General features: G+C 42.6%; 1 protein-coding gene across 5 annotated transcripts in view; it reads right to left on the reverse strand.

The window, feature by feature from the left end:
• Positions 1 to 10,703: 10,703 nt before the first annotated feature.
• The window catches only part of ppp2r5cb (protein phosphatase 2, regulatory subunit B', gamma b), a 36,500-nt gene continuing 32,732 nt past the window's right edge, over positions 10,704 to 14,471 (reverse strand). For all 5 annotated transcript variants that reach the window (XM_085771770.1, XM_085771771.1, XM_085771772.1 and 2 more), the window contains one exon: positions 10,704 to 13,805. In XM_085771770.1, coding sequence (XP_085627896.1) covers positions 13,671 to 13,805 — 135 coding nt within the window. In that variant the 3' untranslated portion in view covers positions 10,704 to 13,670. The remainder of the gene's footprint in view (positions 13,806 to 14,471) is intronic.

The following is a 14,471-nucleotide window of genomic DNA, read 5'->3' on the forward strand; positions in this document are numbered from 1 at the left end:
ATTGTAGAGGGATATATGTAAAACACTGGTACAATTTCTCCAAAAAGTGGTAAGATAAAAAAAAAAAAAAAATGCCAGAAGACACTGGTAATATTTCTCAAAAAAACAAAAAAAAAACAAAAAAAAAACATGGCCCTGAGCCTGCCGCTATTTGGCTCGGTTTTCTGTTGTTTTGGACAGTTTTCTTCAGTTCCTGTTTTATTTTGTAGTTCAGTTCTTGTGCATTTTGTTCTCTCTCCTCACTCTCCTTGCACACCTGTCCTGTGTTTCACCTCGTCAGCCCTGCCCTGCTCCTTGTGTGTCTCCACCAATCAGCTTTCTTTGCCCCCGTCTCCTCACCTGTTGCTTGTTGCTTTGATTAGTTCTGTTGTATTTAGTCTTGGGTGTCTTTCAGTTCTTTGTCCGATTATTGTGTTTGTGTCATGGTGTTTTGTTCTCAGTCCTGCCTGTCGTGAGTTATTAAAACCTCAGTTTGCAAGTATCGGCCGATGGTAGCTCCTGCATTGGAGTGTTTGTGCAGACTCTGTTTATTAAGCTCAAACATTAGCTCTGAATCAGCCCACTAGCTTGCTCCTTCATTCTGAACTCTGTTTCCATACATTCAACGCAGATCATTTACATTTAAAATTTGATATATATAAAAAAAAAAAAAAATTTGATACATAAAAGGTGCTCTATACATAATGTTTATTGTTACTATTGTTACCTTTTCAGCATTAAGTCCCGTACTGTAGAGAATTTAGTGTGATTGATTGAGAGTCTTAAAATTATTGAGTCTCAAACAGTTCACACAGTCCTATTCAGAGACTGAGCCTTTAAACAAGCCTGAGTGTCCTCGTGTCTCCAGCTCAGCCCCCCATCACTGACCAAACAAGTCATCTGTCACTCAGCTAATAAGCTACAAGATGGAAAAATGTCAACAAAAAAGACGCTGCACAAATACATTTCCTTTTGCAATAATAATGAGACAATTAGATCATTTTTACTGCACTGTTTTTCTGTGCACGATGATATATTACTCAGTAAGTGAACATTGGTTGGACACTACTTTTCATGATGCATTGTGGAGTCTATATAAGGTTCACAATATAAAGTATAGACATCCTTACTAACCAGTATTTTGGGACACAGCCTCCTATGTTGTAAAGGTCTGTTGTTGGCCAAATAAACACAACTGACTGACAAAGTTGCATCACTGGTCAATCAAATGTTAAAGGTAGGGTTGGGGGTTGGTTGGAGGCATTTTTTACTGAATTGCTTGAAATCCTCTTCTAACCCTGAGTGCAACCAAGTAATGTAATGCTTTTTCACAAAAATGACAAAGTCAGTCACCTGTGGAACGAACAAGCCTGGAAAAACACAACGAAGCTGGCGAGAAATCAATCCGTGGAGCAGTGCATAACATTTTATATCATATACGATGTTACGATGTGTATATTTGTGTAGTCTTATCTGAGATTACAGGTTACAGGGCGCGTTTGTGTCACAGTGCCGTGGAGAGACGAGAGCTGGGACGCCGGCTTGGAGGCTCTGATCTTACAAGGTTGGTTATCAGGTGGAAGGCAGAGAGCCTCCATTTTCCTTGGAACAAGCTAGAAGTCATTTATTTAACCATCACAATTACTGTGAAGATGTTAAATTAAGGTAAAAATGTAGCAGAGTTAAAGGTGTTCAGAAATGGCCATTTGTCCTGTTTGTCACACCTCCTTCTACGAGTTTCCACGAGTTGCTGCACGAGTTTACCCAAAACTAATTTGATTGGTCGTTATCGAGCAGGCGGGATATTTAATGTTTGGGGCGAGACCAAGCTCGGTGTGTGTGTCTCAGACGTTTGATTGACGGATGACGGATCCAGTAGCAGTGGCTGATGAATCATGAGCAACGTGACGCATACTTCATGTGTCTGCATTATCCAATGTGAAAAAAAACTACCACACTTTCACCCCGGATTTACTCGAAAACATAATTTTGCACAAAGTTTGGTCTACATCGTCTGATAGATGAGTTATTACACTAAAGTTAAGACCCACAGTGGGCTCAAAATCAATTTTCTTTTCTGAATGCCTTTAAGGTAAAAATCCAGTGTAGGATTTTTGCTGTTTATCACACAGTCCCAGTGGATTGTGTTTCAGTCACCATTTCAGAGTTGTTCTGTTGTCTGTCTCAAACAGAAAAATATCCATATGGCGTCAGGTTTAGTGAAGTTATTGTATTAAAATACTGTAGTAGGAGAGAAACAGATGAAGGGCTGAAACCAGCTGACACCAGGCAGAATGCAAATTACCCACAGAGCAGCTCTGCTCTTGTTTCATAAGCATAACAAAAAAAAGAAAGAAAGTTTGACTGCCTGCTGAATTTCCTTCAGGCTGGGTTTGAAACCATTACTATACTGTATATATTTAGTTTTACTGAGCGGCCTAAAGACTTCCTGGTTTGCCGAGTGTTACGACAAACAAAGCAGTAGAATTCATGTGAAATAATTTACTCACAAGTGCTGAATTATGAATATTGTAAAAAAAACACAGTCAAAGAGCCATCACCACACCACACCACACACTTGTCCCATGATCTGGAGTCCTTCATGAGAAAAGCGCCACAGATCTCAGCCACCATTCATTTAATTCCTCACCATCCTGCAGCTGTTGTGGTGCATGTGACAGGGTCAAACCACTTGTCCATGTCAAGATGATCAGCGTGGAGAAACGGTTGTTTGTGCAGTGTGTTATAGACGCTGAGACTGCTGCCGACACACACTTTTTGTTAAATGTTGACATTAGTTATTTAATCATTTTACCCCGTAATAACAGACATGGAAACAGAAGGAGTGGGGGAGGGGGGGGGGGTTCATGTAATCAATGGATGCTCTGTTGTGGTGCTGTGGAGTAAACAACACACACACATTAAAAAAAACTGTTGACGCAATACCGATCATTTTTCTCATGAAGTTGTCGTCACTGAATTCAAAAATAAAGCAGCAAAATATTCCGAGAGCTGTTTGTACAACACGCAAACAGACTGACTCCCTGAGGCCCCAACACCATTCATTTCAGTCGATTCATATATATTTCCTTACCATTCACAATATGTGACAATAACCTCGGTGAGTGCTGTCACGTTTCACAGCCTCTGTTCCACTCTCTGACCCTGGAACAGCTCTCGCAGGAGGCATCTGCCCCTCACAGGCCTGCAGCACCTTTTGTAAGTTCTCCTACAGTAACCTGAGGAAAGTTTACACAACATGTGCAGATGGAGGCGAGTGGCCATGACCTATGATTAAAGAGATAGTTCACCCAAAATTCAAATTTCACTCATTATCTACTCACCCTCATGTCGACTAAGGGCTGGAAGAATTTTCAGAGTCCTCCGTTCCTTCTCTGAGTTACGGGGGGGTCCGCGCAGCAGTATTTGTCCATATAATGGTTGGGAATGGATACCAACTTTCTTCGTCCAAAAAGAGACACCAAAAAACATCCAAATACCTCCATGCAGCTCGTCTGTAATGTCCCTCTTGTATTGAAGCCCCGACATGAGAAGTTGTTCCCCCGGTCAGTGCAAATCATGCGAGATTTGCACAGACACAGGAAGAGCAGTGAACTGAGACACTGGGAGCTTCCGCTACAAACAAGCTTAAAATATAGACTTATTTAATTTTTTTCGGAACAATTTCTCATGTCGGCGCTTCAATACAAGAGGGACATTACAGACGAGCAGTATGGAGGTATTTGGATTTTTTTTGGTGTGTCTTTTTGGACGAAGAAAGTTGGTATCCATTGACAACCATTATATGGACAAATACTGCTGCGCGGACCCCCCCGTAACTCAGAGAAGGAACGGAGGACTCTGAAAATTCTCACAGCTCTTAGTTGACATGAGGGTGAGTAAATAATGAGTGAAATTTTAATTTTGGGTGAACTATCCCTTTAACATGGACAACGTAGACCACCAATCCAAGCAACAGCGAGGACACGGTTCACACTTCCTGTCCTGTGTTGTGGTTTTTTCACACTTCGGCATGTTGAGATTTCGTTGACATCTCACTGTGGTTTTGGATATGGAGACAACTGCTTGCTTAAGCGTAATCATCATAAAATAACAGGAACCAAGTCGGACACCTGCATACTGCTCTATGCACAGCAGACGTGCAACTTGCGCTTTCTTCGTAGTTCACCTAAAGTTCATGAGCATACATCTTCAAAGTTCAATCAAGGGTCATAAACATAAAAATTTCCATTACACCTGAAACTCAGGAGTGGACATCCAGCAGAGGACAACAAAACACATTTTAGTGCGTTTTTTTCCTTTTGCAGCCTGGCTAACAGACACCAGACTAACATTTCAATTAGATCCAGCAGAAGAGGCTCCTGTTTGCTTTCTGATGCACTATAGAGTGCATCTACAACTGTTGAAGGGACGGTCACATGTGGCAGCGTGACTTTCATGGATGGAGTCGAGTTGCAGAACGTACTCTGTATAATCAGGTTTTTCATTTCTACTACAAGTTTGCATGCTTGTTCCTTTATGATGTGTTATATATTCCAAGAAACCTGCAACGGAGAAAAAACCCCTTTTCCAATATCCGCAGGGAAGGGAAGTGCCAAGAGGCAGTCTGAGTGAAACGTGACTGGAAACTCCAGTTTTTACACACCATCGCCATCCGTAAAAAATATGTATTTTGTGGAAAAAATGTGGAGAAACAATTTACCTACACAGTCGTTGCAAAACGTCCACAGTGCATAAATGCATGCATCCACATGAGAAAAAGCACTGGGCCATGCCGTTCAGATAAAGCCGCTCATCTGAACATCCCCTTCTGTGAAAGGTTGTTTCCCTTCACTTTCTGTGCATCTGTCTATCGCTCAGCCAAGTGGAAAAAGAGCAAAAGAGTGTGAAAGACCTCTGTGCATCTCTCTGCCTAAGTGTCTCTCCCTCTCTCTCCAATTCCCTCTGTCTTCCTCATCTTGTTTCCAAGTGGAGCCGATGCTTCGTTCGCAGTGTTTCCTGCCCTTCACGTCCCTCAAGTGTGTTCTGACCTTCTGTGCTGAGAGCTGCAGACGGTCAGGTGAGGTTGCCGTGTCCACGCTGTTCTAGTTCATCTGCCCCACCTATTGTCACAGACAGTTATCTGTGTGCCTTGTACAGAGAAGAGCGCTTATGTGTCTGCATGACTTCGGCAGACAATGGGAATGTCCCCGGGTGGCCCAGATATTGGAAGATAATAAAGGTTGTCCGTGTGTTGTTCCAGACTGTCACAGTGGAGGAGCGTCCTGGTTCGGCTTCATGCGGCCCCGGACTGACGGGCAGCGGGATTACCGCCGCAGAGGTTACCACACTTCTATCTCCCATATGCACACAGAGGAGCATGTGCACACTCACCCACATGGAGCACACAAACAAACACACGTTGTGGGGGTAAGGACAGAGTCAACACTCTGCAGGGGTTTTTTTTACACTGTGAAATTTTGATGAGGCAAAAGCAATAATTTAGGAGTTTGTTTCTTCATCTGAAACCAGAGCTCATAGCTGAATTATACCTGAACTGTTTACCTTAAAGGGATAGTTCAACATTTTGGCAAATTGGCCCATTGCCATAATCCTATAGCAGTAGGTTTGTTACCTTTATTTGTCGGTGTAAGCTATTTTCAGAACGGCCGAGCAGAGCCGTGAGCTGCTCAGAGCTACGTTACGGACGCTCATGGGATTTCTTGGTTTCTCTCATCAAACTCATCAAATACACAATCCAACAACTCCACAACGCTCTGGTGGACAAGTTGTGACCTGCACATTCACCACGCTATGAGATAATAACAGAACGTTACGAGACAGAGTTGTTTTCGAGGTAAATTCATGCAAAACCGCTGATGCGCGTTCCCATCAGGGGCAGTTTTCAGCAAGCAGTCTTCGTATTTACCTCGAAAACGGCTCTGTCTTGTTCACACACTCACAGCCCTGTGGTCAAACGGTGATCTGTGCAGGGTGCACCCAACCCCCACATTATTACAGCCTCCTCAGCAACCCTGCAGGATAAGTAGCTAGTATAGACAATGGATAGACAGCTGGATGTCTGTATATCTGCCTATCCCTCATCAAACTCATCAAATACACAATCCAACAGCTCCAAGACGCTCTCATGGACAAGTTGTGACCTGCACATTCACCTATGCTATGAAATAATAATGGAACGTTACGAGATAGAGTTGTTTTTGTTACATAATTATACGTTATTGTTGTGTGTCGTTACATAATTATACGTTATTATTTCATAGCGTGGTGAATGTGCAGGTCACAACCTGTCCACAAGAGTGTTTTGGAATTGTTGGATTGTGTATTTAGTTTGATGAGGGAAACGTAGAAATACCATGAGCCTCCATTGTGTTCGTGGAGCAGCTTGTGTCTCTGCCCCGCTGATCTCAAAACAGCTTGCACCGACAATTAAAGGTAATGAACCTACTCCCTAAAACTATAGGGATTATGGTGACAGGAGAATTTGCCAAAATGTTGAACTATCCCTTTAAAGGCAGCCATGAAATAGTAAAAGGCAGCTGCACACATGAGAAATGTCAGTCTCTGTGAAGGCTGAGAGAGACCCAGAGGTCATGCTGAACCCGACAGCATCAGGCTGGAAACTGATGCTGTCAGATTACCAACATGTTCCAGTGGCAAAGGGTGCAGGAGTCACTGAGTGACAGTGCAGAACAGGTAGACTGAGAGTTTATTCCATCAGCGTTTTTTATACGCCATGATATTAAATCATTTATCGGCTTCTCTTTCATTTTAATGTAGTGGTAAGAATGCAGTGCAACATTGTTCTTTCATCGTCTGAGCAGCTGCAGGAACTGGTGTTGCTTCATTTAGGACCAGATTACCGTAGACACTTCACAGCTCCTCACACCTCATGAGTTTTACCCTTCTCACCGTTTATTCCCTGAAGCTTCCCCGTCGTCGGCCTCACACTGTCAGGAAGTTTTCTGAACCTAACACCAGCAATAGGAAACAACTATAAAAAGCAAATGTCTCATATGTACAGTATAATACACACACACACACACATATATATTGTGCATGTACAAATTCTAACTGGAAAACATTTTCCAAATTATTTCCAATAGCATGAATATGAATGTGTGTGTGTGTGTGTATATTGCTGGCCATGGGAAACAGAAAAGTGACACTTATCTTTCATTTTTCTACCTCGAACCCAGACGGACAAACAAACACACACACACACACACACACACACACATGCATACATATATACAGTATATATATACTTATTATTCATGCTATTAGAACAACTGACATATTCATATTCATTCATTCATATGTTGTGATGCTATTGGAAGTCATTTGGAAATGTATATGTTATAAAGACTTCTGCTGCTGTGTACTTTGGAGATTCCAATGCTCACACCATTACATGTGTGACACTTATCTATCTCATTTTTAATTGATGATTACAAATCAGCCCTGTAACTCATATTTTGTTTTCTTGTACAACCTGATATCTTGTTGTTTTCCAGACATAAACACTAGCAACATGTTTTGAGCTCAGAGTTTTAGCCCTTCCCTGTGTGTATTATACCAACTTTGTCTCATGGCGTCCCTTGTAAGGAAGTTAGCCTTGTTAAAGTCGGATGAACCTAAAGAGGAGACGCTCCATCCCGTCTCTCTTTCTTGTGTGTGGAAGGCAGGATGCCGAGCTGCTGCTGGGCCTGATCCCAAGTCCCGGCTTTGATGAGAAGGACTTTGAAGCCGAGTGTCAAGCATCAAAGAAAGCAGGACCGGGCTGCACCCCAACCCTCCGTCCTCTGGGGTGGGGGTGGGGGTCAGGGTGCGAGGTGTGACTCGTCACTTTGGAGGACCTGAGGTGCTGTAGAAGCCTCACGTGAGAGGAGGGAAGGTGAAGAGACAAGATGCAGGACCACAGAGGTAGGACAGATCTCAGACCCCCAGGGTGTTGTGATGAGTCACTTTCCTCTCACTTCCTGGTTCCCGTTCCCCAATAAACACTCCCCCTCCCCCCTCTGCCTCCCCCTCCCCACTCAAACACACACACACTGACAAAATCAAATCCACATACACGTACCCACACTGCACTACACAGCAAAGTAATGCAGCGCTGAAAGCTTTTCCTTAAATCTGATTGGATGTAGTCACAACGGGGGTCGACACTCCAAACTTTTGAGCTCTGTTTCCATGGCGATAGATTCTGACATCTCCAGTCGTGGCGAGATATGTTTTGGTTGCGAGGACCAGGAAGGGGAGGGCATTAAAAAAAAAAAAAAAAAAAGGAAGGGAAGGGGAAAAAAAGAATGAAACAGAATAAAAAAGCAACACACCACAGTTCATGTCGAGCCTGATGGTACAGCGCTCTGACTGCAGGCAGAAACAATGAACCACAGTGACCTTATCTGAGCACTGAGTCTTTTAACCACCCACAAAAACCACTGACGTATTTTGATATTCAATGACGCATCCAACCCAGAGGAATATTCCCTCTTAGATAATTGGGGTACAATGTGTGTTTAATGGAGTAAATTGGTGTTTTTGTGGGCCATAATTTGTATCCTCATTAGGCCAGTCTGGGGACAAGGGGTATTATGCTACAATATTCTATTTTCGTTATAATACATCCAGAATGCAGGTTCAGCCCTGAAAAACATGTCTGTGGAATGAAAATGAGGAGGAAATCAACCATCAAGTAGGCACATTAATCGATAACTGGTACAATTTGGCCTCTTTCACCAACTGTCATCAGTGCCACAGCAGCCGAGCCGACATTTTCCATTCTAGAGGTGAAAAATGTGCGGGGTCTGTTTGTTCTCTAAATCCCCGCAGGTTCAACCGGGTTCAGCACAGATCCCAGCAGGGGTGTTAGACACAAGAGGGAGGGCGGGCGCCAATCCTCACTGTTGTCTTCAGATGAATAGAGGAACTTAAGTGACCTCAGACAAGCCAATTAAGAGAGTGTTAAGACAACTGTGAACGGCCAATAGAAGCACCTAGCAACATCTCCCAAAAGAGAAACAGCGTCCTCCAAATGAGTCGCTATGAAAATGTGACGGCTCGTGAACGAAGCAGAATGTCAGCGCCACTTAAGGCGGTAAATTCAGTGTGTCGTCACGCCTGTACTGATTTTAAAACAAAGGCAGGGACATATTAGAGCAGCTACTTCAACAGGAAGTAGCACATCAGGCCATTCAAATAAACAGCAACAATGCAAGAAAAGGAATTAACATATAAGGCCTAAGTAAGTGTCATTCTCTGATCATAGAGAATGGACCTCGTTATTTATCTACTGTTAAATACTGCATGAGGATGTCATTTAGAAATCTGATGTTATTGAATCTAGATTTAAATATTCCCTTCAATTACAATGTTGAAGACTCAACCCAGATAAAACTACTTGATGTGTGTTTAAACCATGTTTTGCTTTGATCGACTGCAACATTTATGCTGCAACTCAACACCAGTGACAGATAAGATATGAATCTGAAGCAGCTCAGATAAATCATCAGACCTACGGGTGGTATTTATAACAGTGAATGTTTACCAGGGTTTGTCCAGCAGGTGGCATCAGAGAAGCAAATGTTCACTTGAGTTCTTCTGATTCAACAGGGATTTATAAATATGAGTTATGAACAGGCCGTCCTGTATGTGCACTCGCGCTGTCTGCTGAAAGAAACATGTTGCACTGTCACACTTCAGTTCAATGCTCAACTTACTTGTGCAGTGTCAAACGTGCAAATTTATATTTCTTACCACATCTGACGTTTCTTCTTGAGTGAAGGGAAAAGCGGGAACAACTGATTGAAGACAGATGTAGGTCACATGATCTGGACTCATCTTTCAACATAACAACAATACCATATTTAAATAGATAAACTAAACTGAAACAGACTCGTCACTTGTTTTTCAGATTCTTTAGGGTGAACACTGTAGGGAGGACCTAGACTGATTATTTTCTATTTACTGTAATAAAAAGAAAATGGGTAACACTTTATAATAAGTACACACTATTAAGCATTAGTTAAGCGTTAATAAATACTGAATTCTTCATTTATAACACATGAATACCCATTAGTATGTAGTTTATAAATACAGTTAGTGCTTATCAATGATGAGTTAAACGTTTTTAACTGTGTTGATAAACTACATACTAAGTATTCATGTGTTATAAATGATGAATTCAGTATTTAATGTTTAACTAATGCTTGATAGTGTATTCCTATTATAAAATGTTACCAAAAAATACACTGAGATAGATAAATGATGTTGGTTTTGTTTAAAGTAAAACTGAATATTTGAGATTGTGCCTGTAGTCTCAGTCGACTGATCCAAATAGGATGCACCTGCTCGCAATCACTACCAGAGCTTGGTCCGTCTCCATGGGCCTGTGTCAAGTGTTGGTTGGCTGCCATCAACACAACAGACACTTGTGGTTGCTAACACCATCGGCTGCTTCACAGGTCCAAGTGTCCTCAAGTGTTTGCAGAAAAACAATACATCTACACTTTTACATGTCTTGAGATTTGATTTCTAGGACAGTCTAACCCTTCTCTGCAACTCCATTTCCTTTCTTTAGACAGAATCTCATCATGTTCGCAGTAATCTGACAGTGATATGAAAAGCTGCATGTCAGAGAGAAATGTGTGGTTGCTTTCTCAAGGGAAAAAATAATACGACCCATATGAACGACAGACCAGTTTCTTTTTTTTTAGGATGAAAATATAAAACTCACATGTTCTCTTTATTTGCTGTATATAGATAGATGTACACCACTGGAGATTTGGATAAAAGCACACACAAAAAGCTCATGTATGTAGGATCTCAACACATGTCTGGAGGTGGAAAACAAACAAAAAAACGGAAAAGATGTTGGATTACAAGTAGATAAAAAACTATCCAACTTCTATACGGTTTCTAAATGTAAATAGTCACATGTGTTGAAGTCTGTGCCACATACCAACTGTCTGCAGTTGCTAATAACCTCTGTATTCTGTACACAGGGTATTTTGTACAAAATATGAAATCTACCATTTAATAATAGTTATAACATAAAATAAAAGTACATTATATGTACAATATTAGATGAAGCCATTTAGTATGAGACGTATACTAAAGGACACTTGCAATAATTATTCTTTTCAAAGAAAAAGAAAACAAAGCTTATGTAAAATGAAGAAAGCTCCAAAGAAGCCAGTATTAAAGCCATTTCAAGAAGAACAACAGTCACCAATAGAGCAATAACAAGGTGCTGCTGCTGCACCGCACCACAACGCAGACGGCCAACAATCAGAGGACGCAGATTACTGATCATCAGATCCACTGTAATACTCAGGGTCAGGGGAGGGAGAGGGAGAGGGAGGGGGTTAAAAGCCTTTGGTGAATGTTGTTCTTCAAGACAAACGTGGAGAGAACGAAACAGTGTGACTGCAGTTATTATTTACAAATTTGCACATTCAGTTGAAACACTGACAAGGAGGTTCTGCAGGCAAAGGAAGAAGAAAACCACAACAAAAAGAACTTGCAAGCATCCAGAAGCAGGTCAAAATGATGTCCAAATAACGAGCCCTACAGGGGAGTAGGAGGCTTTTAGCTGGGAGGGGACGGAGGGAGTGGAGTGAGTGAGTGAGTGAGTGGGGGGTGAGGGGGGGTCAAACAGTGGTACAAATCAAAAGTGGAATGGGACAGAGGGGGGGACAGAATGGAACAGTTATGATGGGAGGTGATTTCCTCTCCTGTAGAGGCTAGCTCTTATCGACTGGCGCCCGGGGGGGGGGGTTGACCCCATACACCAAAACAGACAGCATCACAGATTTCAATTCTTTACTAGTTTTTTTTTCAGTTTGTTTCTATTTTCTTTCAAGTTTTATCAGGAAGTGCTTCATTGCTAAAGTGGTTTGGGGCGACCACTCTACTTCTCCTCTCAAGCTTTCAACTACAAAATGGACTTTGTAGCTTCGACAAGGCATGTGCTGGAGTCCAAGGGGCCCGAGGTGTGCTGACTACAGACTGGAACGCATCGCTGTTTTTGTTTTTTTGGATTTTAGAAACTAATGGCATCATTTCATTCTATGGTCTGACATTTTTGTTAACGCTGCTACTCGATTCTCAGTTGAGCAAATATCCCCTTAGACTATAAAAGGCACTGTGAAAAGAAAGGCTTATGTTTGACCTCTGCAAACCAAACATACCTCATCTATGATGCATTCTAAATCTCTAACAAGTGTTTTATAAATAAAAGGGTCTTGCTTGAGACGAGTAGAAAAAAAAGCAATTACTATCAGCACAGTATCTGCCCCCGTTTGACTTCACTCAACACACGGCCACACATTGTGTAAATCCCAGACAAGCAACTACATCTCTCTGACCTCTCATAAGCCTCACATGAATGACACCGATACGGACTGTACTGAATGCTAATGTGCGTGTTGAACGCACGCTTACAATGGCTGGATGTGAATGGGCAACCAAAAATAAATCCCGCAATCCCCTCTCATGTAACGGACGCAGCAAACTTTAGAAATGTTTCTAAACAACCTCATCTGAGCCACAGACACTGCAAACCTGTGTTACCCTACACGACCAAAAGGATCTGGTTTGTTTTGTTTTTTTATAAAGAAAGAACTAAATTAGTGAATAAAGTTGGCACTGAACTGGGCTTCTACACAGGGACAGAGATCTGGTACCTGGACCTCTGTCAGGCCGGCACTGTTTGATTGACACCGCTGTGTTGTAACTCTTTTAATCCAGATGCACTCGACTGGCGAGTCCCCGCTGACCCGGCCCTCATTAACACAACGATCAATGAATCTTCACAGCTGATGGAAAATGAAGCAAGAGAAAAAAAAGCAGGCTCCAAACAGGACAGCTATACAGATAGGAAGAGTGTTCGACTCTGATCAGAGTTCCTAATATACTATGTAGGAAAAAATATAAACAGCTGTCTAGATTAAATGTTATGAGAAAAATAGCTAATATTAAATATATATAGAATCGACTGACATTTTCTCATCGACTGACACTTTTTGTTTTTTTTTAATTAAACCAAAGACGTCCTCTGTGGAGGGGCTCATATTATTATTTGTACAAGCACCTGACATCTATAAAGAAGAGGCAAGAAGAGAAGACGGCTCACGTACACATACAAACACACGCGCACACTCACGCACGCGCACACACAGAACAGAACACCTGAGAGAAATGACCAGAAGGGGGCAGCACAGCACCCCCGAAAAACACAACAGGTTGAGAGGACGGGGAAAGAGAAAAGAAAACGAAAAAAACTCAGGGAAGAGGAGAAGTATCAACACTACAGTATCTTAGGTGAAGTTGGCGGTGTGTGGTGGTCATGCAGGAGCGTCCGGCGCCACAGACGTCTCTGCTGGACAATGAGGGGAGGGAGGGGGGGTGGGTGGGTCAGGGAGGACAGAGCACCGCTGGTCCGGGGAAGCCGAACCGGGCTTACATGTGCGGCTTCTAACATTTTTCTGTGTCAGGTGGAGCTGGGACTGTTCAGTTCTGTGTTGTGTTGTTGTTGTGCTGGGCTTGGACTGAGATACCAGAGCTGTGCTGTTGTGCGGGGGCCTCGGTGGGCCTGTGGCTCCTCTGTGGACGCTTCTGCTGCTGCTGCTGCTGCTGCTGGTTTTCGGTGGACCCGGGCGGTCTCTTCAGTGGCCGTCGTGCGGCGTTATCATCTCCTCGGCTCTCCGGTGCAGCTCCAGGGCCGTGACGGTGGAGATGTCCTTGGGGAGCTCCGATTTCCTTCGCATCAACGGGCGCTCTCGCCGCTGATCCTTTTGGATCTGGACAACACGGAGACAGTTTGACAGACGAGCGTTAGAAACATTCAACAACGATACTCTGCTGGCCATGGGAAAGAGAAAAGTGTGACACTTACCTCTAATTTTTCTACCTTGAATCCAAGACAAACAAAAACACATCTGCCTTCTCACGCACCGAGCTCTCACATTTTCTACATGAGCAATGTGAAAAGAGCCTGATCACAAACAAATTAGTTTTATGTCCCGGTTTAACTTTAACAGCTGGGCCAATAGTTGGTCTGTTTGGTTTCAGTAATCATCCTGACAAAATAAATCATTAAACGATGGAGTGAATGGGACTGTTCTTCTTCCTCCTCTGCTACATTACCTGAAATAGCCTCAAGTGTGAGCTGGACTTGGCAGAATAAACCTCCGACCCCATCTAAATGAGTCGGCTGTCTCCATGTTGTCCAAACACTACCTGACTCAAAAGCAATCTCTCCTCGTTGTGTTTCAAACACAAACTGATGTAAATATTAAATGAGAATTATTTCCTGAACATCGTCTGCAAACAGGCCACAGGTGTTTCTGCTCAAGCACAACTACATTTTTTACACGTATTTAAATTACAAACAAGATACAAAACTAGAAAAAGCATTTCCAAGAATGGAAATGGTGTGACTGCTGACAGCAACTGAACGCTGTTGC

Source organism: Trachurus japonicus, chromosome 24 (genome assembly GCF_045865225.1).
Source record: "Trachurus japonicus isolate A0001 chromosome 24, Traja_1.0".
Lineage (NCBI taxonomy): Eukaryota > Metazoa > Chordata > Actinopteri > Carangiformes > Carangidae > Trachurus > Trachurus japonicus.